The following is a 27759-nucleotide window of genomic DNA, read 5'->3' on the forward strand; positions in this document are numbered from 1 at the left end:
AAACTGTTAACTGAGAAACTACAAATTGAGAAACAAAACTGCAAACCTGATTGATAAATTAGCAGTGATTATTAACACTACTAGAAATTTTTTTCCAAATGATTCATCCAACATTTTTTATTTATTTTTACTGCGCCTTACCGAGTTGGACTACGCCCCTAGGCAGTGCGCCTAGAGTAGCGCATTCAACTTTTTAGTCAGTCATCCTCACTGTTGAAATACATACAGGGCTGCACTGCTTACCATTTTCATCACTACTGAAGTGGTCTGGGTGAGGCACCACGTTCTCTCACCTGGTCTCTCAAAGACATCGTAATCCCCCAAACCTGTGAATATGTTACTTTACATACTCATACAAGAATTTTGCGGGTGTGATTAAGAACTTCCATATGAAGATATTGTCCTGAATTATCTAGGTGGGCCCAATGTAATCACAAGTGTCTTTATAAGAAAGACACAGGAGTGCTGGAGAGGGCAGAGGGTGTGACTGGAAGATGCTCTTTTGCTGGCTGTGAAGATGAAGGAAGAAGTCAGGAGCCAAGGAATTCAGGCAGGCTTCATAAGGTGGAAAAGCCAAGGAATAAATGTATGTTCCCCTAGTACCTCCAGAAGGAACACAACCCTAGTGACACTTTGGTTTTAGCCTAGTGAGATTTACAGACCTAGTCCGATCTACAGACTAAAAGACAGTAAATTTGCATTGTTAGTAACCAAGAAAGTTGCTGAAATTTGTTACAGGAGCAATGGAAGACTAATACAATTTCCGAAGTAGTCTCTCTGCTTCCATTTTTGCTCTCCCTTTAGCCTCAAAAGGAGTAATCCAAATTATCTTTTTAAAATGTACGCCATATGAAGTCATCCTTCTGTTCAAAATTTTACAATGAAATCCAAAGTCCATGTAAGACCCTTCACCTCTCTGACATCATTTCCCACTTTCTCCTACTGTGAAGTTCGGCCACAGTGCTTCCCTGCCGCTCCTCTATTCACCTTGCATGCTCCAGTCTCGGCGTTCTTCCCTCTGCCTGAATCAGACCCCTACTCTTACTCCCAGACTCCTATCCTTAAGGTCCTTTCTTAAATGTTACCTTCTCTAAAAGACAACCTGGACATTCCAACCCAAATTGCAAGCCCCACCCCCTAGCACTCCCTCATCACTTCCCTCCCCTTACCGTTTTTCCTTAGCATTTACCACCAAACCCAACATACAGCTTACTTCTGCTTACTGCCCGTTTCCAAGAAGGCCAAAATTTCTGCGTTGTTTGCTGCTGCATCCCTAGCAACTATGCCTGGCACATATTGGACACTTAATAAATATTTGTTGACTCAATCAATGTATCAGATGGAGACACTTAAAAACGTAAAGCTGTGATTTAAAAAGAAAGAAAAATATGATGTAGGAAAAAAGATAATCAAAACCGCTACGATTAAGAGAGAACGATTCTTTTAAGCCTTTGCCATATTCGAACGCAGAAACTGGAAGGAAATTAAAACCACATGACTATATCAAAAATGAAAATATTCTGGAGAAGCAAAATAAGCCAGTAACCTATTTCTTAATTCAAAAAAACAAAAAACAAAAAACCGAAGCGCAAAATGCCAGCATTTTCTCGGCATTTCTTCCCTAAAACATTCACACCTGTCAAACAGGTCTTGGCAAATAAACATTTGCTTTTCTGAAAAACCGTGGTTCTGATGTTAGCAAATTTGGGACGAAATCCGTATGTAGAAAAAGCGCCGAGCCGCCCGCAATCCAACCAGTCCGTGACCCTTTTTTAGGACAAAATCCCTGGGAGCTGGGGCCTGCGGGAGCTTCACGCAGTGTGGAGCTGAAGGGACACAGCGAGCGCCCCCACCCGCGACGCCCCTACTCCGTGAAGGCCTCCCTGGGGGGCTGGCGAAGCGTCAGGGGGTCTCTCAGCGCAGCGCTGGGGCCCAGATTTCTGCGCCCGTCGTGCGGGGGCCAGAGAGGGACAGCGCAGCGCGGAGACGCAGAGACTCCGCGGGAAGAGAGCCCGCGGTGCGAGAAATAAACCTGTTCTCTCCTCTGACCTCAAAGACAGCCGCTCACCGCGGTACGCGGTCACCGGCTTTGGAACCTGGACCTCAACTTGCCTCCTCTCGCGGCGGGACAGTCACCGACGCTCGCTTACCGAGGCCTCACCGCCAACTCTCTCACCCCGGCCGCTCAGGATGGAATCCTGCGGAGCAGGGGGTGGGACAATAGGTGCGACTGCGCCCCACTCGGCAGAACTCCGCCCACCAGGCGCGATGCTGGAACTACATGTCCCATGAGGCTCTGGGAGGACGCAGTTTTCCACCGGAAAGAGGTTGGCTGAGGTGGGGGAGGAGCCCAAAAGGGATTGTGGGAGTACAGCTCTTTCCTTTCCGTCTGGCGGCAGCCATCAGGTAGGCTGCTTTGGAGATCTTTGCTCTTCCATCCGCCGTTGATCGTCTTCCTCTTCAGCCATCCAGGCCCGGGGACCCTGCGTACTCCGAGATAGGTCTCCCTCCTGTGCGGCCAGAGTTTGGTCAGGATGCGGGACAGCGAGGGGGTGGAGAGGCGGCCCCCGGGGCGGGTTGAGCGAAGATGTGATGGCGGCGCGAATTCGAGCTGGGCCCGGATCCTGGAGGAGGCGTGAGGCTGACGAATGGGGCGCCCGGGACAAGGCAGCCTAAAGAGAGGCTGCTGGTTGGGTGGGGTAGATGCATTTTCCTCGAGAGTTAATCCTCGGCGACCGCAGCAGTACCTTGCCCTGTTGTGTCAGCGGCATCTCCTTGCAGGTTCCCCTTGGGGACGCCGCCTGCCGCAGCCACCCGCCCCCTTGGTGCTCACTTCTGGCTCTGTTCATTCGCCCCACCAAAACGTGCCGAGCACCGCGCCAGGGTTGCGGAGGTGACTGAACGCTGCTCCGTGGGAGCATTGGTGGGGGTTGGGCTAGCTCTCCCCGGCTGTTGGTGCAGAGCCATTTTCATTCCCGGCGGTTTCCTTGTGCTTGTTGGGGAACTAAGATGGACGAGTAGGGTCGTCTTATTGTGCCTCAAGCGGATGATATTTAATACCCATTTTGATTTCACAGGTAAGCCAAGATGGGTGCATACAAGTACATCCAGGAGCTATGGAGAAAGAAGCAGTCTGATGTCATGCGCTTTCTTCTGAGGGTCCGCTGCTGGCAGTACCGCCAGCTCTCTGCTCTCCACAGGGCTCCCCGCCCCACCCGGCCTGATAAAGCGCGCCGACTGGGGTACAAGGCCAAGCAAGGTACGTGATCGACTGCCTGGATGCTAGGATAAAATTGTATTCCAGGGAAGTTGGAAACTAGCTCGTAGGAAGACACTGCTGCCCCAGTGTCTGTCTACTCATAGGGCTTTGACAGAATAGAGCTAGCAGCACTGGTCAGTTACTTTATGCACTTGTTGTCTAAAGTGGCAAGTGCGTCAAAGGTTACAGATCTGGATGAGTTCAGACTAAAGCAAACAGTGTGTCTCCCTGTGTGAGTCACCTAAGTACGTTGACAGACTGGGATGTGTTTTATTTTTTTCCATTATATAGCATTAACTTACTATTGAAGTATTTTTGGTGGAGTGTTAATGACAAGCCATTGAGTCTTAAGCCTGATGGGCTTCCTGTAAGATCACTAATTTTGTGTGTGTTTGTGTGTAGGTTACGTTATATATAGGATTCGTGTTCGCCGTGGTGGCCGAAAACGCCCAGTTCCTAAGGGTGCAACTTACGGCAAGCCTGTCCATCATGGTGTTAACCAGCTAAAGTTTGCTCGAAGCCTTCAGTCCGTTGCAGAGGTAAATGGGTTTGAGTAGCAGTTACATTGAATACTGCCTGGGGACGGTGGGAGAGACATTTAAGCAACTCTTCTGATTGTACTTAACGTGAGCTGTCTCGTGTATAAAACAGGGTTTGTGATTTTTACTAGTCTTGGTAAAGAGTAATTGCTTGAAAGACTTGTAAGTCTTTGTTACAAATGCGTGTGTATATACTGGAATTACTTGTGGAAGCTAAGCTTTAAAGGCAAGAATATGCAAAAGAGACCAAATGTGGCCTGCAGAGCCTAAAATATATACTAGATATTTTTAAAGCTAAACGTTGCTGAGCTCTCAGTTGTATTGGAAAAAGATAAGGTCCTCAAACCCTAAATTTTGTTACCCAGGTATTAGTAAGGAATGGAGTATTAAGAGGGAATGATGTGTTTCAGTCTATATTTATGTGTGTTGTTTTAGCAAGTTTACTTTATCTCATTATACTTGTGATAGTCTAGGGAGAGATGCTTAGTGAATACTTGAGTAGTAAAAGACTCCTGTCTGGTGGTGAACTAGAGTTGAAAATTAAAATTCTTTCTGACTTGCTGCTATAGGCAATGTGGGAGACTGACCTGGGCCTTTTTTCCTATTCCAGGAGCGAGCTGGACGCCACTGTGGGGCTCTGAGAGTCCTGAATTCTTACTGGGTTGGAGAAGATTCCACATACAAATTTTTTGAGGTTATCCTCATTGATCCATTCCATAAAGCTATCAGAAGAAATCCTGACACCCAGTGGATCACCAAACCAGTCCACAAGCACAGGGAGATGCGTGGGCTGACATCTGCAGGCCGAAAGAGCCGTGGCCTTGGAAAGGGCCATAAGTTCCACCATACTATTGGTGGTTCTCGCCGGGCAGCTTGGAGAAGGCGCAATACTCTCCAGCTCCACCGTTACCGCTAATATAAGTAAAGTTTGTAAAATTCATACCTAATAAACAATTTAGGACAGTCATGTCTGCTTACAGGTGTTATTTGTCTGTTAAAACTAGTCTGCAGATTGTTTCTTGAATGCTTTGTCAAATTAAGAAAGTTAAAGTGCAATAATGTTTGAAGACGATAAGTGGTGGTGTATCTTGTTTCTAATAAGATAAACTTTTTTGTCTTTGCTTTATCTTATTAGGGAGTTGTATGTCAGTGTATAAAACATACTGTGGTATAATAGGTTTAAAATAAATTCTTCAAGAGAACTGAAACTAGCTCTGTAGATTTGTCTGGTGCATGTGATGAAACCTGCAGCTTTGTTGGTGATGGCAGCGCTCTGCTGGTTTACTTTCAAGTGGCTAGGTTTTTTTAGTTTGACAGGTACAGACTTTTTTAACTGGGCTTTAGAAAATCTGGGTTAGCCTGAAGAAAATTGCTTCCGCCTCCACAGTACCATTTTAAATTCACATAAAAAAGGTGAAAGCTCCTGGTTCAGTGTCGTGGCTTCATGTAATTCAATGATTGGTGGTAGTGGTATTAACACTGGTGTGTTTTGAAATTGAATGTGAGATAAAATTAGCCTTAAGATTGGTAAGCTAGCAATGAATGCTAGGGTGGGAAGCTGGTAAGTCAGTGGCCATTAGATGAATTCCTTTCAAGTGTGAGAAGTCAATCCTAAAATATTTAACCGTAATGCTAATTGTGATCATTATGAATCCCTTAAGTCACATTAGGGGGGAAAGTAGTTGACTATAAGTACCTCATTCTTAGTCCAGTCAGTCTTAAAAACATCTTGGGTTACCCATTCTGTGCACTCCCATAGGCTACAGAAAAGGTCATAAGTGCATGGTTTGCAACTGTATGTCTTTTGTGCAGTTACTTCTCTTGTTCCTGGCCAAACTACCCTAAAAATCCTTACATTCCACAAAGTTGGGCCATCACTTGTGCTCCCACTTTGAGTATACCACCACACTGCATTTCTGTTTCTATCACGTCTTCCAGGAGACTGGACTGTTTCCCAGGGTGGATTTGAGTATAAAGAAAAGGTAGACAAGGAATTGCCCAATTCTAAATTCTGACTTTACTGACTTAAATGCTCGTTTCTCTGAACCAATTTTCTCCGATCTTCAGGGGTTTCAAAAGGCTCAGTTAATTGAATTCCAGGAAGTACTCACAGCAAGTTCATAGAAGTTCTTGAGACCTAAATTTCTTCACATACACACACACACAAAAAGATCTTAAGTCATACATTTTTATTGTGTAGAGGTTGTTCAACTAAAGGAATAAATGTCTATTAAACTAAAAGAAATGGACTTTCTGTTATTTTTTGTCATCTAGTGCTAATGTACTTTAAAGCAAACCAAATACCCTAGCCAGCAAAAAAGCATCAAAATGTGATTATGGAAATAACATAATTTGAGGTAGCATAAAATGTACTTACTCTCTCAGTTCTTTGATCATTGCATGAATTAAGTTTTTATCTAAAACTCTTCAGCTGGGTGCGGTGGCTCAGGCCTGTAATCCCAGCACTTTGGGAGACAGGCTGGAAGATTTGTTGAGGCCAGCCTGGGCAGCATAGTGAGACCTCTATTTAAAAACAAAAAACAACTTACACCTGGCTAATTTGGGAAAGAGAGAAAGGGTTCGGGCCAAAGGTCAGTGTTGTCTGTCTACAAGAAAACCTTGTCCCTGTCCTTGCTACCCTACAGTTTAATCTCCACACAGTAGCCCAAGGGATCCTATTAAATTGATCACGACACTCCTGTGCAAAACAATCAAAAGTCCTCACAATAGCTTTCATGAGCTTCCCACTTTGTATGTGTGACCTCATGTCCTATTGCTGTCCTCACCCCAGGCTCCTTGCTGTTCTTCAAATACACCAAACACTTCTAATACCTTTATGATGGGAAAACTTTATTCCAATATTAAGGGTCACTTTATTGGCTATGCCCTGACCGCCCCACAAGCTGTTCCCCTTTGCTTTACTATTTCTGTAATGGCATGTAATTCACACAGCAACATTGATTATTCAGTTTTTTTTTCTTTTTTTCAGATGGAGTGTCACTCCCACCCAGGTGTGAGTGCAGTGGGGCAATCACGGCTCACTGCAACGTCTGTCTCCCGGGTTTGAGCGATTCTGCCTCAGCCTCCCAAATAGCCAGGACCTCAGGCACACACTGCCACGCCCAGCTAACTTTTGTATTTTTAGTAGAGACGGGGTTTCACCGTGTTGGCCAAACTGGTCTTGAACTCCTGACCTCAAGTGATCCACCTGCTGTGGCCTCCCAAAGTGCTGGAATTACAGGCATGAGCCACCACACCGGGCCCAAATTTTCTTCAGTAATAACAACAATTGGCTGGGTGTGGTGGCTCACACCTGTAATCCGAACACTTTTGGAAACCAAGGTGGGCTTGAGCTCATGAGTTAGAGACCAGCCTGAGCGACGTGGTGAGAGTCCATCTCACAAAAAATAAAAAAATTAGCCGGGCATGGTGTTGCACACCTGTAGCCTCCGAAATCACACCACTGCACTCCATCCTGGGTGACAGAGCCAGAACTCGTCTCAAAAAAATAACAATTGATTTCTTACAATCCCAAAAGGTGCACTTACTAGTATTAACCCTTTTTTGCCAATGAGGAAACGCAAAGATGAAGCAACTTGCTTAAAGTCATACAGTGACAGACTGAATTCAAATCCTACACACTTAAAGTTTATTTTCTTTTTCTTTTTTCTTTTTTTTTTTTTTTGAGATGGAGTCTCACTCTGTCGCAAGGCTGGGGTACAGTGGCACGATCTCAGCTCACTGCAACTTCTGCCTCCTGGGTTCAAGTGATTCTCCTGCCTCAGTCTCCTGAGTAGCTGGGACTACAGGCGCACACCACCACACCCAGCTAATTTTTGTGTTTTTAGTAGACGGGGTTTCACCATGTTGGCCATGTTGGCCAGGATGGTCTCGAACTCCTGACCTCAGGTGATCCTCCCGCCTTGGCCTCCCAAAGTGCCAGGATTACAGTTGGCCACTGTGCCCGGCCAACTTAAAGTTTTTGTTAGATAATACATTAATGTTAAAAATTCAAAAAATAAGTATAGGCTCTACAGTACAAACCCTTCTGCCTCCTAGTTCCCGTCCTTGGAGGCAATGTGATCAGTTTAACAATATTTTTTTATTTTGAGACAGGGTCTCACTGTTGCCCAGGCTGGAGTGTAGTGGTGCGTTCACAGCTTACTGCAGCCTCAACCTCCTAGGCTCAAGCGATCCTCCCACCTCAGCCTCTCAAGTAGCTGGGACCACAGGTGCACACCACCATGCCAGGCTAATTTTTGTATTTTTTGTAGAAACAGAGTCTCACCATGTTGCTCAAGCTGGTCTCAAAGTTCTGGGCTCAAGCAATCTTCGCATCTCTGCTTCCCAAAGTGCTGGGATTACAGGTGTGAGCCACTGTGCCCGGCCTACATACGTATTTTTTCCTTTTTTCCCCCAAGTTGTAGGATATGATACACATTGTTGATTTGTTTTGTTTTGCTATGTATCTCAGAGCTTATTCTTTATCAGTTCATGAGGAACTTTTTTTTTTTTTTTTTGAGACATAGTTTTGTTTTTGTAGCCCAGGTTGGAGTATAATAATGCGATCGTGGCTCACAGCAACCTCTGCTTCGCAGATTCAAGCAATTCTCCTGCCTCAGCCTCCTGAGTAGCTGGGATTACAGGTGCCTGCCACTATATCCAGCTATTTTTGTATTTTCAGTGGAGATGGGGTTTCACCATTTTGGCCAGGCTGGTCTTGAACTCCTGACCTCAGGTGATCCGCCCATCTCAGCCTCCCAAAATACTGGGATTACAGGTGTGAGCAACCACACCCGGCTGGAACTTCATTCTTTTGGTATAACTGCATGGTATCCCATCAGGTGGATTCATTGGATATGGACCCTACTGATGGATATTTAAATTTCTTCCAATCTGTTGCTATTACAAAAAGAAAAAAGTGTGCATACATCTTTATTCATCTGTAGAATAAATTCTAAGAAGTAGAATGGCAGAGTTAAAAATCATATGTATGTAATTTTTTATAGATATTGACAAATTATCTTCCATAAAAGTTGAACCAATTTACACTACCACCAGCAAAGTAGGAGAGGACCTGTTTATCCACACCCTCTTTAATGTATGAAATCAAATTTGGGGATACTGCCAGTCTGTTAGGGGGAAATTATATTGTTCTCCACTTTTATTTTGCATTCTGAGTATGGCAGAGGCAAAGCTACGTGCATACCATAGCTTTTTCTCCCCCCTGAAAACACAACTAAACTACGTTGTTTTCCTGGCCTCTCATTCATTTACACTGGGGTCATATTACTTCCCTCCAAGACAAACAACAGTTGGTATGCCTCCTCCACACTTCCCACAACTGTGGAAGCCAGTGATCCAGATAGCATAGCTATTAATACAAGATGGAAGAAAGCTGCTCAACCCCATCAGACAGCATGAGTGGTACGATTTTATTGTGTCAAACGACTGCATTAGTTGTGTTTTGTTATTATGGCAGCATAGCCTAGCTTGGCCCTAACTAATTCAATAAATAAAGTTGAGCATCATTTGTACATTTAAGTGCGTTGATGTTTGCTTTACAGTGACTTTCCACTTTTCTATCAGAGAATCCTCCCTCCCTTACGTACCATGCTATATTAATAAATTGGAAGGTAGTTGCTAGCTCATTTCTGCTATGCTTCATTATTTTTCTGCTCATTAGATTCTTATTTTTTGAGACGAGTCTCTGTCGCCCAGGCTGGAGTGCAGTAGCGCGATCTCAGCTCACTGTAACTTCCACCTCCCAGGTCCAAGTGATTTTCATGCCCCAGCCTCCCGAGTAGCAGGGATTACAGGTGCGTGCCACTACTAATTTGTTTGTTTTTTTAGTAGAGGCAGGGTTTCACCATGTTTGCCAGGTTGGTCTATTACCCCTGACCTCAGGTGATCTTCGCCCGTCTTGGCCTCCCAAAGTGCTGGAATTACAGGAATAAGCCACCAAGCCTGGCCCTGCTCATGAGATTCTTGAAGGTAACTTTATGTAGAATAAATTCTTCAACTTTCAACTGTTCATTTTCGCCTTTCAATTCTAAGTTCTGAGTTCATCCTTAAGTTCTGACATTTCTAAACCAAATTAGTGGGTCTATTGTATCAGGCAGACTAAATGAGGCAACAGTAACAACCTCCAAATTTTAGTGGCTTAAAATAATAAAGATCTGTTTCTTGATCATACTTCATGTTTTTTAGAGATCGTTCTCACTCTAGAATCCAGACTGTTAGAAGAGACACTATCTGGAACACTGCAAGGTGTCCATGACAGAGGGCAAAGAGCATAGCATAGAACACCCTAACTTGTAGAGCTTCTGCTCAGGTCGTCCAAGCAAGCCCCATGGCTATGCCTGGGTACAAAGGGTGGGGAAGTGAAATCTTCCAGTGCTTGGAAAGAGAGAATCAAATATTTGTGAACAACTCTAATGTCTACCACACACAGTAATCCACTTGGTTTCTCTTTAGTCTTTGTAGACATTTGAAGTATTATGGAGAACAGCTGGTATACCAAGGTGGAAGCAGGAACCAGCGCAGTTCACACTGCTAGAGAGAATATTTTGTCACTGACATTGCTTAGTATTGCCAGAATATGATGATGATAAAAAAGAATATACTGAGACTGGGCTTGGTGGCTCACACCTGTAATCCTAGCACTTTGGAAGGCCGAGGCAGGTGGATCGCTTGAGCTCAGGAGTTTGAGACCAGCCTGGGCAAGATGGCAAAACCCATCTCTACTAAAAATACAAAAAATTAGCTGGGCACAGTGGCATGCGCCTGTGGTTCCAGCTACGCGGGAGGCTAAGGTGGGAGAATCACCTGAGCTTGGGAAGCAGAAGCTGCAGTGAGCCAAGATTACGCCACTGCACTCCAGCCTGGGTGACAGAGTAAGACCCTGTCTCAAAAAAAAAAAAAAAAATTAACAAACAAATATATATATATATATACTTTTACCCAGTTTTTGTTGTTTTACAATGCTCCTACAGATAATGCATTCCCTTATTGAGTTGATTCATTTGGTAAAATATGGTTATCTGCACACAACTCTGCAACCAATTCATTTGACACTTTATTATGTAATAGCATCCTTGCTGTATACCCACAAATGTTCACTGAAAAATACTTTAGCTGTATGCTGTTCAATATGATAGCCACTAGCCGTCTGTGACTTTTAAAATTTAAATAGGATTTAAAAGTCAGTTCTCCAGTCATATTACCTACACTTCAAATGCTCAATGGGCACATTGGCTACCATAATGGACAGCACAGAAAACATTTTGACAGTCACAGAAATTTCTGTTGTATAGTGCCCATTTATGTATTTATTTTTGTTTATTATTATTATTATTATTATTATTATTTTTCGAGAAGGCGTCTTGCTCTGTCGCCCAGGCTGGAGGGCAGTGGCGCAATCTTGGCTCACTGTAACCTCTGTCTCCCAGGTTCAAGCAATTCTCCCTGCCTCAGCCTCCCAAGTAGCTGGGACTACAGGCACCTGCCACCACGCCTGACTAATTTTTGTGTTTTTAGTAGAGACAGGGTTTCACCATGTTGGCCAGGCTGGTCTCGAACCCCTGACCTTAGGTGATTACCTGCCTTGGACTCCCAAAGTTCTGGGATTATAGGTATGAGCCGTGGCGCTCGGCCAGAGTACCGATTTAGACCTTTGAAAATTTTCTTTATTTCTTCTTCTTTCTTCTTCCTCCTGCTCCTTCCTCCTCCTCCTTCTCTTGCTCCTCCTGTTCCTGCTCCTCCTCCTCTTCTTCTTCTTTCTCTTCTTCCTCTTCCTCTCCTTCTCCTCTTTCCTCTTCCTCTTTTTCCTCTTCTTTTTTTTGTGTGTCATTCTCTAGTAGATGAAGATGAGGCATATGAAATCTAGTTTTACCATAAAAAGTTTTATGTATAGATTTCATATAAGAATAGTATTTGTTGCTATAGATATTTTAATTGTATAATTACCACTTCCTTTGTCAGGGCGATTTTAGGTTTTTAGAAGATTTTGATAAGAATTTTATCCCAATGGTACAAACGGTAAAAGAATGAACTGCTACAACACCTTTTCTAAGAGAAAAGGTTTTGGTCTAAAAAGACCTTTAGTTTTCCATTGGCTGCAATTTGGCTGCATCTTTTGCCAAACTGTTGGATCTTTGATATCAGTTTTATAAATATTCATCATTCAGAGAAGAAACAATTCTTTGGATTTGTCCTAAAAGGATCAAGCTGGCCTGAAATACCAATAGGGGGTGACATGCACCAACAAGCTACACTTTGACCATCAGCTGCCTCAAACAGGATGAAGTCCACGTTGCAGTTTTTAACCCAGCAACACTCTCCACAGCCCCAACATCATTTCAGTTCAGCCTTGGGAAGGTTGGCTAGATATTTAGCTTGTCCATTGATTTTATTCTTATTAATGATGTAGTGAACATCTTCACTATACATATAGTTTTCAACCTATTTCTATATAGGAAAAATAAACTGAAAATAAAGCCTTTTAGTATAAAATGCCACTCAAATTTTCTTTAGAAAAAGAAAAATCTGCTGCAAGGCAGGGTGCAGTGGCTCACGCCTGTAATCCCAGCACTTTGGGAGGCCAAGGTGGGAGGATCACTTGAGGTCAGAAGTTCGAGACCAGTCTAGTCAACATGGTGAGGCCTCCATCTCTATATTTTTTAATTGAGGAAAGAAAAAAAAATCTACTGCAAAGGGGCTATAGTTGGCCTGTGCCATTAAACCTCATAATCACAGCATTCACACTGAACGAAATGCTGTAGCTGGAACACGCACTTCAGCTCACTCTGAAATCCTGGCAAAGGGCAACTCACTCCTCCAAAATTGACGAAATCATTTGATTTAATTGGCATGCTGTGAACATCTGAACTCATTTGTTGGCAATTCTCGTTGTCATTTAGAGAGAAGTTCATTATTTGGCAGTCCTAGTTAGTTAGAGACATTAACTGATGCATGATGTAATTATCAATCATCAAATCACGAAACTTCTTTCTATGAGAGTGTAAACATACCACTTAGCTTCCAGAGGTTGATTATTAACTAAGCTAGGATGCTTTGCTTATCAAAAAGAAAGATTCAAAAAATGATCATCCAAGGCTGAGCATGGTGACTCGCACCTGTAATCCTAGAAATCTGGGAGGCCGAATTGGGAGGACTGCTTGAGCACAGGAGTTCCAGACTAGCCTGGGCAACATGGTGAGATCCTGTCTCTACAAAAGATTAAAAAATTAGCCTGGTACGGTGGTGCATGCTAGTAGTACCAGATACGCGGGAGGCTGAGGTGGGAGAATTGCTTGAGCCTGGGAGGTGGAAGCTACAGTGAGCCATGTTGGTGCCACTGCACTCCAGCCTAGGCAACAAAGGAAGACACACTCTCTCCTCTCTCTCTCTCTCTCTGTACACACACACACACACACACACACACACACACACAGAGAGAGAGAGAGAGAGAGAGAGAGATCATCTGAACCAGGAATTGTAGCCCACACCTGTAGTCTCAGTTACTCAAGAGGCTGAGGCAGGAGAATCGCTTGAACCTGGGAGGCAGAGGTTGCAGTGAGGCAAGATTGCACTACTGCACTCCAGCCTGGGCAACAGAGCAAGACTCTGTCTCAAAAATAAATAAATAAATAAATGTTATCATTTGAATACCATTAGTGCTCAGTAACCCTCCAATCCCCCATAACTCCTTGGTGAACTGACATTAAGTTTCTAAATATATAAAATGTAATTTACATTCTTAATTCTGATGTGTGTCATGTTTGACTTGCACAGAAAAATAAAGATCCTGTTGCATCTTGAATATGATCTAGAAAAAAATGTTTATACTATTTTTTTTCCCTAGAAACACTGTAATTTGAGATAATGCCATATGTGGAAACTGACTCCAAGTCAAGATTTGTGTGCTAGTTTTTTATTACTGAAGTGCTTTTAGGGGAAACTGACAAGGGCGTGAGGAAATCAGACCAAAAAAACAGAAGCCTCAAAGTATCATTTAGGCTTAAAAAAAAAAGAGAGAGACAGAGAGAGACAGAGAGAAGCCAAATCAGATTGTGATTTCAGTCAAAGTCCTACATGGAGTTGTTTCTTCCTGACCCCACAGTAGAACTCTGGAGTGAAGTTATGCCTCAGAGTTTGTACCAACTCATGGCAAGAATACTGTTTTTTGTGGATCACTTGAGGTCAGTAGTCCGAGACCAGCCCAGCCAACATGGTAAAACTTTGTCTTTACTAAAAATACAAAAAAATTAGCAGGATGTGGTGGCAGGCACCTGTAATCCCAGCTACTCGGGAGCCTGAGGCAGGAGAATGACTTGAACCCAGAAGGCAGAGGTTGCAGTGAGCCAAGATCGGGCCACTGCACTCCAGTCTGGGTGACACAGAGAGACTCCGTCTCAAAACACACACACACAAACACACACACACACACACCCCGCAAACAGACAAAAAGAATACTGTTTTTTATATTCTTGCACCTGTCAGTCATGGGCGAGGGGGCTACTTGAGGAGAATGTAAACTCCCAGGCACTTTGCTCCAGTAGTGGCTTCAATAGTTCAAGGGCAAGCCTCCCAGGAGAGTCGCAAGTAAGGCCAGTAGAAACAGCAGCACAGAAGCTGAGGAGGGCAACATAGAAACAGTAGAAAGATCCAAAGGGATCTGGGTGACCATTAACACTGTGTGTCTCACCAAATCACAGTGATTTCCTTATCCTCACCTTAGCTGCGATTTGTTTCTGAAAGCATTTTTATTATCAATAAACCACCATTTCAAGTATGACAAAACCAGTGAACAATTCTGCATTATTTATCTCACTGGATGTTTTAGAACTGTCATTAAAACTTAACCAGTTTTAGGTAAATATTTAAATTTGGTGTTTCAAAATACATTTGTGCCTGTACCAGAGGCATAATTATTTAATTACATACAGTCTGTCTTACGTACAATGATTTTCTAATAAGCAACTAAATATTGTAAATTCTAGGCCAAGGATGTTCCAAAAAATCTTCTCACGTCTCTTAAAATACATGAGGGTGTTTTTAACAAAGCTTGCCCTAAATCAGTTTTAATTCCGAAAAAGTAGTAAACATATGTTTGGCTCACTTCCTAATGAAGTATGAAGAGTATTCCAAGGAATAGTAAGATGCTCTAAATTTTTCATAACATTATTATTATTGTTATTGTTATTATTATTATTGAGACAGAGTCTTGCTCTGTCACCCAGGCTGGAGTGCAATGGCACAGTCTCGGCTCACTGCAACCTCTGCCTCCTGGGTTCAAGCAATTCTCCTGCCTCAGTCTCCCAAGTAGCTGGGATTACAGGCACCTGCCACCACGCCCAGCTAATTTTTTGTATTTTTAGTAGAGACGGTGTTTCGCCATGTTAGCCAGACTGGTCTCAAACTTCTGACCAGGTGATCCACCCGCCTTGGCCTCCCAAATTGCTGGCATTACAGGTGGAAGCCACGGTGCCCGGCCCACAACATTATTTAAGATAATATTCAGGCTGGGTGAAGTGGCTCATTCCTATAATTCCAATACTTTGGGAGGCTGAGGGAGGAGGATCACTTGAGCCCAGGAGTTCAAGACCAGCCTGGGCAACACGGCATGACACTGTCTCTTGAAAAAACTGAAACAAATGAGCTGAGCTTGGTAGTGTGCGCCTGTAGTCCCAGCTACTCGCGGGGATGAAGTGGAAGGATCGCTTGAGCCCAGGAGGTTGAGGATGCAACGAGCTGTGATAGTACCACTGCATTCCAGCCTGGGCAACAGAGTGGAGTCTGTCTCAAAAAAAAAAAAGAAAGAAAGAAGGAAGGAAGGAAGGAAGGAAGGAAGGAAGGAAGGAAGGAAGGAAGGAAGGAAGGAAGGAAGGAAAGCCAGGCATGGTGGCTCACGCCTGCAATCCCAGCACTTTGGGAGGCCTAGGTGGGCAGATTACAAGATCAGGAGATTGAGACCATCCTAGTTAACACAGTGAAACCCTGTCTGTACTAAAAATACAAAAAATTAGCCGGGTGTGGTGGCACGTGCCTATAGTTCCAGCTACTCAGGAGGCTGAGGCAGGAGAATCACTTGAACCCCAGAGGCAGAGGTTGCAGTGAGTGGAGGTTGCAGTGAGCGGAGATCGCGCTACTGCCACTGCACTCCAGCCTAGGGGACAGAGCAAGACTCCATCTCTAAAAAAATAAAAAAGAAAAAAAAAGAAAAAAAGAAAATATATTTAAAAGAAAAATTAAAATTAACTGTAAAAACCATGTTTTGTGCCTGGCGTGGTGGCTCATGCCTGTAATCCCAGCACTTTGGAAGGCTGAGACAGGCAGACCACTTGAGGTCAGGAGTTCGAGACCAGCCCAGCCAACATGGTGAAACCTCGTCTCTACTAAAAATACAAAAAAATTAGCAGAGCGTGGTGGCAGGTGCCTGTAATCTCAGCTACTCGGGAGGCCAAGGTAGAAGAATGGCTTGAACCCAGGAGGCAGGGGTTGCAGTGAGCCGAGATCACGCCATTGCATTCCAGCTTTGGGCCACAGAGCAGGATTCCATCTCAAAAAAATGAATAAGTAAAATAAAAATAAAAACCATGTTTTGGACTACCTGAAAAAATTTTATTTGCTTGTTTATTTATTTTTTTATTTATTTATTTTTGAGACAGAGTCTCGCTTTGTCACCCAGGCTGGAAAGCAGTGGCGTGATTTTAGTTCACTGCAACCTCTGCCTCTCGGGCTCAAGCAATCCTCCCACCACAGCCTCCTGAGTAGCAGTGACTAGAGATGTGTGCCACCAGACCAGGCTAACTTTTTTTTTTTTTTTAGAGAAAGGGTCTCCCCATGTTGCCTAGGCTGCTATCAAACTCCTGGGCTCAAGTGATCCTCCTGCCTCAGCCTCTCAAAGTGCTGGGATTACAGATATGAGCCCCTGCACCCAACCTCTATGTTTCAATGTACTTAAAATTTGTGGAATGCTCAGACTTCTTAAACATAGTACTAGCACATAAGAGATCTTTTATTTTTGAATTACAGAAAATTTGGAAAATCTAGACAATAAAAAATTACCTGAATCCCATTACTCAGAGAGAACCATGTTATCATTTTGGTTTATTTTCTTCCAGTCTTTCTTTTTTTTAATTGGAAAAAACTGATAAGATTTCTAGTTTTCATAATGATGGAATAAGTCATTGTGGAATGGATAATCTGAACAAACACTCCAAGGACAACTAGAAAGGCAGGTCGAATTATAAGTATATAGAATATGTCATATATATTGAGTCTACTTAAAGGCATTGGAGAGCTAATAAGCAATGAAGAATTACAGAACCCAGAGCTGGAAGAACATGGGGAATCCAGAGAGAGTGTCACATTCAGAGCTGCTTCATCCTGGGGGTATTTGCTGATTTTAGAAGGGGTAGCTGAGTATGTGAGAGGCCGAGCAACACCCTGACAGCCTTGGTGGGCTAAAGGGATAAAAATGTAGTGGAATAAGCAGTGCAGGGGGAAGGTCCTGCTAAGCTCTCTACACTTTGTGTTGGATTCCCTGCAATTTGTTCTCCCAAAGGCAGCAAGGGTGATGTTTCTGAAGCTAGTGAGATCATGGCAGTCTTTTGCTTGAAACCCTCCATTGATTTTGAACCTCACAATAAAATATAAATAAGACCCCCAAAAAAGGCCAAAAAGTCTACACTATACAAACAGTTTTCAATCTTATTTGGGGTTGAAATGACCCAACATTCCCTTTTTATAATAGGAATTTACAATGCCCTCTTTACTGTTATGAAATTAAATTTATAGGCAATAACTAATCTATAAATATAATTTCATAATTATAATGATCATAAAAGTCAATAAGATGCCCAAATTGTAATGTGAAGAAAAAAATAAAAGTAATCTCTTTAATTTTTTTATTTTTTGAGACAGGCTCTTACTCTGTCATCCAGGCACAATTGTGCAGTGACACAGTCATGGCTCATTGCAGCCTCCACCTCCTGGGCTTAGGTGATCCTCCCACCTTTGCCTCCTGAGTAGCTGGGACTATAGGCACATGCCACCATGTCCAGCTATTTTTTTTTTGTAGAGACAGAATTTTGACATGTTGCCCAGCTGATCCTCCTGCCTTGGCCTTCCAAAGTGCTGGGATTATAGGCGTGAGCCACCACACCCAGTCAAAATAAAGGTAACCTGTGATAAAACAATATGTATTTAAATATGTAAATATCTGGATACAATTCGATCACAGGATATAATAAAGTTGTAAGATGGTGTTTACACCTGTATTCAGAATCTTTGTGTATGCAGCCTGATACAGTTGTTTACAGTTGTGTATGCTATCAGTGGCTCTAATACCATAAACAGTGTTTCCATCATTGACCTGGTTTCTGAAGTGGTTTGAAACTCTTGGTAAAGTTTCAAACAAAACAACCAATCTTCCCTTCAATCACAAGATTATGTCTCTGATTTCATTTCCTACTACATTTCTTTTTTTTCTTTTTTTGAGACAGAGTCTCATTCTGTCATCCAGGCTGGAGTGCAGTGGCGCGATCTCGGCTCACTGCAACCTCCACCTCCCGGGTTCACGCCATTCTCCTGCCTCAGCCTCCCAAGTAGCTGGGACTACAGGCGCCCGACACCTCGCCCGGCTAATTTTTTGTATTTTTAGTAGAGATGGGGTTTCACCGTGTTTGCCAGGATGGTCTCAATCTCCTGACCTTGTGATCTGCCCACCTTGGCCTCCCAAAGTGCTGGGATTACAGACCTGAGCCACCGCGCCCGGCCTCCTACTACACTTCTCTTTACTTTTGCCTCTGTAGCCATCCTGGCCTCCTCGCTCTCAAATTTGATTAAGTATGTTCAGCTTTAGGCTCTTTCAATGCCTGTTCTACCTGGAACATTGTTCTCCCAAATATAGTCGTGGCTCACTCCCTCACTTAGTTTGGGTCTTTCCTCAAACATCCATTTCTCAGTAGAATCTTCCTGGATTCTTTAAATTTTAAAATTCCTCGTCCTCGCTCCTGGCACTTCCTTGTCTCTCTTCCCTGCTTTATTTGTCACCTTAGCATCACCATCTGACATGCTCTTGTGTTTTCTTCTTGTTTGTCTAGCCACCTTCCCACGCCAGAGGTTTTAAGTTTAATGCATCCCTTTTCTTGTTTGTTTTGTCCACCAATACGCTCAATAGGTATTAGTGGAAGGGAGAAAAAAGAAATGGAAAGGATGGAGAGAGAGAGAAAAGAAAGATGGAGAAGAAAGGCGGATTTCAGGAAGTAGCAAAGGGTCATGAGACCCAAATTTGGTTTCTTGCCTTCCACCACCCAGTGACTTCAGAAACTCGGCATTGGTTGTCGGCTCCTTGCCCCAAAGGCTGTCCCCTTTCTATGGGCACTGGGCAGAGACAGGGTGTTCTGTCAAGTCTCTGTCTGGAGCAATGATGCTTATTATTAGTCAGCAGGGCCTGCTGCTGGTTTTTAAAATGGAGAGGTTAATTTTGAGGGGAGAGATGGGGAAGAAGTTCTGTAAGCTATACTACCTCAAAGCCAACTGACTACAGGTGATTAGAAAGGAGTGTGGCTTGAAGTGTTTGATTCTCTTTCCAATGAGATGTATATAATTATGGAACTGAAAACTCACAACTAAATGGAAGTCAGAAGTGATTATAGATGTGACAGAGTTTGCCAGGGGTGTTTAGAGTTAGTCCCAGGAGGCAACCTTTAAACATCTGTTATCGCGAGAGTGCCTAGAAAACAGCGCTCAATCAAAGGAGACTCAACAAAGAAAGAAATCACATAATGAAATTCCAGTGATTTGCATAAATTGCTATACTAAATGATATGCAGAGGTCCCTTACTTAACCTGTGATGTAATGACCTGAAGTGTACCTCTATAACAAATTAATCTTGCATAAGGACTATTTATTATTGTTTGCTACAAAATAACTTCTAGGCTGGGCTCTGTGGCTCAGGCCTGTAATCCCAGCACTTTGGGAGGCTGACACGGGCAGATCACCTGAGGTCAGGAGTTCAAGACCAGCCTGACTAACATGGAGAAACCCTGTCTCTAATAAAAATACAAAATTAGCCGGGCGTGGTGGCGCATGCCTGTAATCCCAGCTACTAGAGAGGCTGAGGCAGGAGAATCGCTTGAACCCAGGAGGCGGAGGTTGCAGTGAGCCGAGATGGCACCATTGCACTCCAGCCTGGGCAACAAGAGCGAAATTCCGTCTCAAAAAAAAAAAGGCCGGGCGCAGTGGTTCAAGCCTGTAATCCCAGCACTTTGGGAGGCTGAGACGGGCGGATCACGAGGTCAGGAGATGGAGACCATCCTGGCTAACACGGTGAAACCCCGTCTCTACTAAAAATACAAAAAACCTAGCCGGGCGCGGTGGCGGGCGCCTGTAGTCCCAGCTACTCGGGAGGCTGAGGCAGGAGAATGGCGTAAACCCGGGAGGCGGAGCTTGCAGTGAGCTGAGATCCAGCCACTGTGCTCCAGCCTGGGCGACAGAGCGAGACTCCGTCTCAAAAAAAAAAAACAAAAACAAAAAAACAAAAAAACAAAAAACAAAAACAAAAACAAAAAATTAACTTCTATAGTTTCAGAAAGAAAACTGGCAGAGATCGCTGGTGCCTCTCATAGGAAAGAGCAGAAACTAGCAGTGTGTTCCAGTTTTACTTCTTCCTCTTCCTCCAAAATCTGCGTGATTTCTCTATGCTGGGAGTCAACAATGTTAATATTAATAGAATCACTCCATATGTATTTGTGGGATGAAGAATAATGGCCCCTCCGATGATGTCCACTCCTAATACTGGAAATCTGTCAACATGTTACATTATAAAACAAAGAGGAATTAAGGTTGCAAATCAGCTGACTTTGAGATGGGGAGACTTCGGGCCCAATGTAATCACAAGGCTCCTTGAGATATGGAAGAGGGAGGCAGAAGAACACGAGAGCCAGAGAGAGATGACTTTACTGACATTACTTTCAAGATGAGAGGCAAATACAAGCCAAGAAATGTGGGCAGCCTCTAGATGCTCCAAAGAGTATGAAAACAGCTTCTCCCCTAGAGCCTCAAGAAAGAAATGTAGCCCTGCTCATACCTTGATTTTAGTTTGTTAGACTCTGACCTACGGGAACTGTTAAGATCATACTCTGTATTGTGTCAAGTGCCAAGTTTGTGGTAATTTGTTAGAGCAGTAATAGAAAACAAATACAATATTGTTTTGCTGTCTGCATTTGTCATTTAATCTCACACACAGAAGTTATTTTCTCTCCTGCCTCCCGCCTCCAGAATTCTTCCTCACTGTTGCTGGTTTCCTGTAAATTACTCTATCCTATCCCAGCGGTTCTCAATGGGGTAGGGGAACAATTTTGTCCCCCAGGGACATTTGACAATGTCCAGAGACATTTTTGGTTGTCACAACTGGGAAGTAGGTGGTATTGCTTCTGGCATCCAGTGGATAGAGGCCAGGATGCTGCTAAACATCCTACAATGCACAGGACAGCGAAGAATTGTCCAGCCCAGAATGTCAATAGCGCCACTGTTGAGAACACCCTGTTGTCCGCGTATATCAGCTTATTTAACATATGGAGTTTGGGGACAAGTATCTACATGAAAAGAATTTCTGTGCCTATCTCCCCAGCTCTGACTCCCCGCTTTTTTTTTTTTTTTGGTCCTGCTTTTTTACACATGCATTCTCAAGGGGGTAACATCACCCCTCAGGGGGTAAAAATTGGTTTTTGAGGGATGTCTTCGTCATTTCGTGCTGCAATAACAAATTACCATAGACCAGGTGGCTTAAAGAACATTTATTTAGGCCAGGCACGGTGGCTCACGGCTGTAATCCCAGCACTTTGGGAGGCTGAGGCGGGCGGATCATGAGGTCAGGAGATCGAGACCATCCTGGCTAATATGGTGAAACCCCATCTCTACTGAAAATACAAAAAATTAGCCGGGCATGGTGGTGGGCGCCTGTTGTCCCAGCTACTCGGGAGGCCGAGGCAGGAGAGGGGTGTGAACCCGGGAGGCAGAGCTTGCAGTGAGCCGAGATCACACCAATGCACTCCAGCCTGGGCGACAGAGCAAGACTCCGCCTCTAAATAAATAAATAAATAAATTTTAAAAAATAACATTTATTTGTCACACTTTTGGAGCTGGAAAGTTCAAGACACCAGCAAGTTGGGTGTCTGGTGAGGGGCCTGGTCTCTGCTTCCAATATGGTGCCTTGATCACTGCATTCTCACATGGCAGAAGAACAAAAAGGGCCAGGACACTTCAACATCTTTTACAAATATATCATTTGTGACTTAATCAACTCCTAACGACCCACCTCTTAATACTATCACATAGTGATTAGCTTTCAACATATTAATTTGGAGGAACACATTCAAACCATAGCAAGAGGTTTCTAAATTTAGCTCAAAGAATGGCAAAGTAATGAACTGAACTTTACATTAGTTCAAAAGAAATAGGGGAAGGTTTGTCTGTATGTTTTTATCATTCATCCCTCCCTTCCTTTGTTCCTTCACATGTATGTGGAAACTTTTTTTCATAAAAAAAACTAAACGTCATCTCATCTTTCCTCACCCCCAAACAAACCACTCCAATAAACCAAAACCAAATGCCAAAAATAATTGTATCCTTATGCTTTGCCATGGGTATAAAGTAAGAAAGCACACATTTTAGGCAGCTGTGGGCCATGCTGTCATAATGATATGTCTCTTGTGATATTGGGAATCTGAATGATTAAACTGATTATTCAGTTATTTGAATGATGTCACTCTGTTGCAGTTCCTCTGGTTATTTTGCTTTCATACTGCAAATGTGTTAAAAATTTAAGTCCCAGCTTGAACTTTTCTTTATGCTGAGATCAGCCTTGTGGATTGTCTCATTATACAGTGCCTGCCGGGGTGGCACTTCTGGGCATGCTGGCAGCACTCTCGGGTCAGCAGGAACTATTTCAACTCAATTAATAAAGCAAGAAAGGGATCTGGTTGACCTACAAGGTCCAACTCTGCTAGAATTCACTCTAACTACAATGGTGATTATTCACAACTTGCCCATCTTCTGAGAAAGTAAAGCCTTTTTGAGAGGCATTTTTCCTTCCTTTAAATGAAAGCATCCATTCTTGCTCTCTTGAAAAAAAAAACTTTGAGAGAATATCAGAAGACTTATTATCTCTGAGTTATTTTTTAATCTATAGAAGATTGCCTAAGAGATCCATGCAATAAATGATTTCTAAATCCCGAAAGAATGGCAAAATAAGCCTGTGAGGTTTGCTCAGCAGGACCTGCTCCAATCCAATCCACCCTCTCTTTCCCTTTGTACCTTGAAGGTGATCTTAATGCTTTTTCAGTTTTTATTTTTATTTTTGAGACAGGGCCTTGCTATGCTGCCCAGGCTGGTCTCAAACTCCTGGGCTCAATGGATCCTCCCGCTTCATGAATTGGATAAAAAAGAAGCAGAAACCATCAGGCTTTAAAAGAATATCAAATTCATAATGAATATTATTGTTAAAAAACCCCTGACAATGGCTAAAACTAAATATGGTAAGATTTATTGCCAACTCAAAAATAATACATTAAATCTTAGCACAAGGGAAAATCTGCAAAATTTGATAAGGCAGATGGAAGAAATTAGTTCATGAAAGAAAGGTGTTAATGGCTGAGGCTCTGATTGGCAAAAAAAAAAAAAAAAAGATCAATGAATCAACTCTTTTTTTTATTTTTCTTTTTTTGCTGAAATGGGGTCTTGTTCTGTCTCCCAGGCCAGAGTGCAGTGGTGTGATCAGGGCTTACTGGAGCCTCTACCACTAACACCTAGGCTCAAGTAATCCTCCAACTTCAGCCTCCCAAGTACCTGGCACTATAGGGACGTGTCATCATCTCCAGCTAATTTTTTAAACATTATTTGCAGAGATGAGGTCTCTCTAATGTTACCCAGACTGGTCTGGAACTTCTGGGCTCCAGTGATCCTCTCCCACCTCGGCTTCCCAAAGTGCTGGGATTACAGGTGTGAGCCATCACACCTAGCAAGAAGTAAATTTGTTTTCTAGAATGTAGATAAATACATCTATAGATAGATAATTAGTAAAGGCTCATGGTCAGGCACAACGGCTCATGCCTGTAATCCCAGCACTTTGGGAGGCCAAGGCAGGAGGATCGCTTGAGCTTGGGAGTTCAAGACGAGCCCAGGCAACACAGCAAAACCTCATCTCTACAAATAATTTTTTAAAAATTAGCCTGGTATGGTGGTATACACCTGTAAAGTTTCCAGCTTTTTGAGAGGTTCGCGTGGGAGAATTGCTCGAGCCCAGGAATTCGAGGCCGCAGTGAGCTATAATCACGCCACTGCACTCTAGCCTGGGTGACAGAGAGACCCTGTCTCAAAAAAAAAAAAAAAAAAAAAGTGGGGTTGGGGAGCATAATAGGAGCATTTATTATGAAACTAGCAGGTTTGTCCTAGAGTCTATAGGCAGAAATCCATCCAGGCCTGGAAGATGATCTGGAATCACAAACCCAGGCAATGTGCTCTTTGCATTCAAAATTCTATCCTGTCATATTACGGGACAGAAATACCGGTTGCTTGAATGTGTGGCGCAGAAATTCTGAAGGGAGGCAGCCACTAACCTTATATACTTAGTCACATTGGCCTGTAAGCCCTGGAATACAGGGCTGATCAATTTTCTGGCTACTGGCTTTCCAAGCTGGTGCTCTCCCAAACTTGAGAGTGCCTCAGAATCACCTGAAGGGCTTGTTAAATACCAATTGCTGGCCTCGCCCTTAGAGTTTCTGGTTCATTAAATCTGAGGTAGAGCTTGAAAAAATGCTTTTTTTTTTTTTTTTTTCCTTTGAGACGGAGTATCACTCTCTCGCCCAGGCTGGAGTGCAGTGGCATGATATTGGCTCACTGCAACCTCTGCCTCCCGGGTTCAAGCGATTCTCCTGCCTCAGCCTCCTGAGTAGCTGGGACCACAGGTGTGTGCCACCACACCCAGCTAATTTTCTGTATTTTTAGTAGAGATGGGGTTTCACCGTGTTAGCCAGGATGGTCTGGATCTCCTGACCTTGTGATCCGCCCGCCTTGGCCTACCCAAAGTGCGGGGATTACAGGCGTGAGCCACCGCACCTGGCTGAAAAATTGCATTTCTAACAAGTTTTCAGTTGATGCTAATGGTGCTGATCCAGTGACCACATTTTGAGAATTTTTGGTCTAGGTGACTTTCCCAGTGAGGGAAGAATGCACTGCACTTGGAGAATTCACCAGTGGAGGAGAGTTGCTGATAAACTGAAGCTGAGTGAAGAGCTGATGGTTGAAAAGGGAACCACCTGGGTCTTTAAGTCTCCTCTGAGTATTGGTGACAAGGTAGGATAGAAAATTTAGGAAACGCCTGAGGCGGTGTAATCCCAGCACTTTGGGAGGCTGAGGTGGACAGATCACTTGAGGCTAGAGTTTGAGACCAGCCTGGCCAACGTGGCGAAAACCTGTCTCTACAAAAAATACAAAAATTTGCCGGGCATGTGCCTGTAGTCCCAGCTACTCAGGAGGCTGAGGCACAAGAGTTGCCTGAACCCAGGAGGAGGAGGTTGCAGTGAATGGAGGGCCATAGACTCTGTCTGGAAAAAAAAGAAAAAGAAAAAAAGAAAAGAAAAATAAATAAAAGAAAACTTAGGAGAATGGTCAGTTAATGAACTCATACTAGGAGAGATTGCACAGCTGGGAGGAATTCTCATTGAAGTGGGTTTTCAACAGAATAAACAGGAAGATTGAATGGGAAAATCTGTGAATCAGCAATATATATTGTTCCTTTAGATAGCACGCCCTGTTGTTAGGGAAAGTTTTGTGTTTGATGGTTTTTTTTTTTTTTTCCCTCACCCCAGGGAAAAAGTAGGATTTCTTTTTTAACTGTGACCAATAGAGTACTGAAAATAATCAGGCATTTCATATAGGATTTTTTATTTATTGAATTGTCATGCAACTTTTCTTCTTTATTTTCTTTCTTACTTTTTAAAAAAAATATCTGTTTAGTATGTTATTAAATCAATGCAGCACTTAAAAAAATTCAACTGGGGTTTCCAGATGGCATTATTTTTTCCACTCTATTCAATGAAGCATCTTGGCCAGATGGTTTCTGTTGTTGATTGTTTTGGATTTATATATATATATATTATTGTGTAGACTGCACTCATTACATTTAGACATAACCCTTTTTCCTACTAGATTCTTCTCCAAATGAATGAAAAGATACTAGATAGTATTAAGATTAGACAATAAGAGACTTAGAATAGGCAAGAGATTGGGTCTATATCTGAAATATAATTTTGCTGACCTTCAGCTCCACAGAGAATAAGCTCCTCAAAAATAGAGTGGAACCATTATGTGGAGTGAGGGCTTTTCTGTACCTACTTCTTATCTCACTTTCATTCCTTTCTCTGGAGCATCCATTCTCCTTATCCTAAAACTTAGAAAAATACTTCCAGGTACCTCTCATTGAGAAGTACAGTATTTTTTTTTTTTTTGAGACAGGGTCTCATATTGTTGCCCAGGATGGAGTGCAGCAGTACAATCACCAATCACTGCAGCCTCTAACTCCCAGGCTCAAAGGATCCTCCCATCTCAGCTGCCTGGGTAGCTGGTACCTCAGGTGAGAGCCACCACACTCAACAATTTTTTTAAGTTTTTATAGAGACGGAGGTCTCACTATGTTCCCCAGGCTGGTCTTGAACTCTTGGGCTTAAGCCATTCTCCAGCCTCAGCCTCCCAAAGTGCTATGATTACAGGTGTGAGCCACTGTGCCCAGCCATCTTAAAATTTTAACAAAGTAATGTGGTCCTCAAGTCAGGGTGCACTGTATATGTGTGTGATTCTTTAAAACTGTTCCTTTTTGAAAATGATAGTTGCAAGAATATATTCCATCTCTCATGCTATTCAAGATATGACCTTGATGCTCCTGTTATAAAGAGATGAGGTCCATGTCCCCTACCCTTGGATCTGGGTGTGTTTGTGACTACTTTTTAACCAATAATGCAGCAAAATTCATGCCACATGACTTCTGAGGCATGATCAGAAAACGTGATGCAACTTCTCCTTTATCCCATGAAACATTTGCATTGGAGCCCTAAGCGGCTCTGTAAGCAGTCTGACTGCCCTGAGGCCGCCATGTTGTGAGGAAGTCCAAACTAGCCCACACGTAGAGAGCCTGTGGTGAAGCCCCGTAACTACCTAAAGAGGGAAGTGCCCAGCTAGCCCCTAGCAGCTCCATCCCCTTGCCGTTCCAGCTCCACCCACTGTCTGATTGCCAAGAGACCCTGAGCCAGAAATGCCCAGCCAAGAGCTTCCTAGCTTCCGGACCAACAGATATCATCAGAGATAACAAAATAATACTGTTATCGTATGCCACTAAGTTATGGGGTGATTTGTTATACTGCAGTAGTTGACTGGAATGTTCCCTAAAATGGGTGAGAATGATTCAGAACAATTATATCAGTGAGGTTTCCTTAGTTACAAACAGGAGAAACTGACTCTAATTGAACACATGTATACGATAAATGTCCAAATCAAGAAATGAGAAAAATAAGATAAAAATAAAATGGAAGGATGGAGATCAAGATAAAGAGCAGAAATCAATGAAACAAAACAAATTTAGTCAATCAATAGAGCAAAACATTGGGCCACTGAAAAAGTTAACAAAGTAGATAAAAGTTTAGTAGGACTGATCAAGAAAGAAAAAGCACAAATAAATAACATTAAGAATGGGAAACTAGACCAGGCACAGTGGCTCAAGACTTGTAATCCCAGCACTTTGGGAGGCCAAGGTGGGTGGATCATGAGGCCAGGAGTTTAAGACCAGCCTGACCAACAGGGTAAAACCCTGTCTCTATTAAAACACAAAAATTAGCTGGGCATGGTGGCATGTGCTTGTAATCCCAGCTACTCAGGAGCCTGAGGCAGGAGAATGGCTT

At 43.2% G+C, this 27759-nt stretch overlaps 3 protein-coding genes across 15 annotated transcripts in view; 1 reads left to right on the forward strand and 2 right to left on the reverse strand.

Moving 5' to 3' along the window:
- NKIRAS1 (NFKB inhibitor interacting Ras-like 1) overlaps positions 1-27759 on the reverse strand; it is a 67533-nt gene that overhangs the window by 32716 nt on the left and 7058 nt on the right. Inside the window, exon 1 of one of the 5 annotated variants that reach the window (XM_011933766.1) lies at positions 2113-2261. The exons of 1 other annotated variant lie outside the window; for it this stretch is intronic. The gene's annotated coding sequence lies outside the window, so the exon portion shown is untranslated. Of the gene's footprint in view, positions 1-2032; positions 2299-27759 lie in introns of those variants that run through there. 3 more of the 5 variants (XM_011933763.1, XM_011933765.1, XM_011933762.1) reach the window with 3 other exon arrangements.
- Positions 1634-6958, forward strand: RPL15 (ribosomal protein L15). 9 transcript variants are annotated; one of them, XM_011933759.1, is made up of 5 exons: positions 1634-2406; positions 3078-3259; positions 3662-3798; positions 4409-4459; positions 6788-6958. In XM_011933759.1, the coding sequence occupies exons 2-5, from the start codon at positions 3088-3090 to the stop codon at positions 6863-6865; spliced, it is 438 nt and encodes a 145-aa protein (XP_011789149.1). In that variant the 5' UTR covers positions 1634-2406; positions 3078-3087; the 3' UTR covers positions 6866-6958. The 9 variants fall into 9 exon arrangements, with proteins under 9 accessions (XP_011789149.1, XP_011789143.1, XP_011789142.1 ...); XM_011933753.1 differs by lacking the exon at positions 6788-6958 and adding an exon at positions 5866-6039 and having other exon boundaries at positions 4409-4719; XM_011933761.1 differs by having other exon boundaries at positions 2360-2472; positions 6788-6865.
- LOC105505817 lies at positions 2186-2954 on the reverse strand. Its single transcript, XM_011933778.1, has 2 exons — positions 2743-2954; positions 2186-2672 (listed from the first exon to the last, which is right to left on the reverse strand). Exons 1-2 carry the CDS (start codon positions 2919-2921, stop codon positions 2186-2188), a joined length of 666 nt encoding a protein of 221 aa, XP_011789168.1. The 5' UTR covers positions 2922-2954.

The sequence above is a fragment of the Colobus angolensis genome, unplaced genomic scaffold (assembly GCF_000951035.1).
Source record: "Colobus angolensis palliatus isolate OR3802 unplaced genomic scaffold, Cang.pa_1.0 Scaffold129, whole genome shotgun sequence".
NCBI lineage: Eukaryota > Metazoa > Chordata > Mammalia > Primates > Cercopithecidae > Colobus > Colobus angolensis.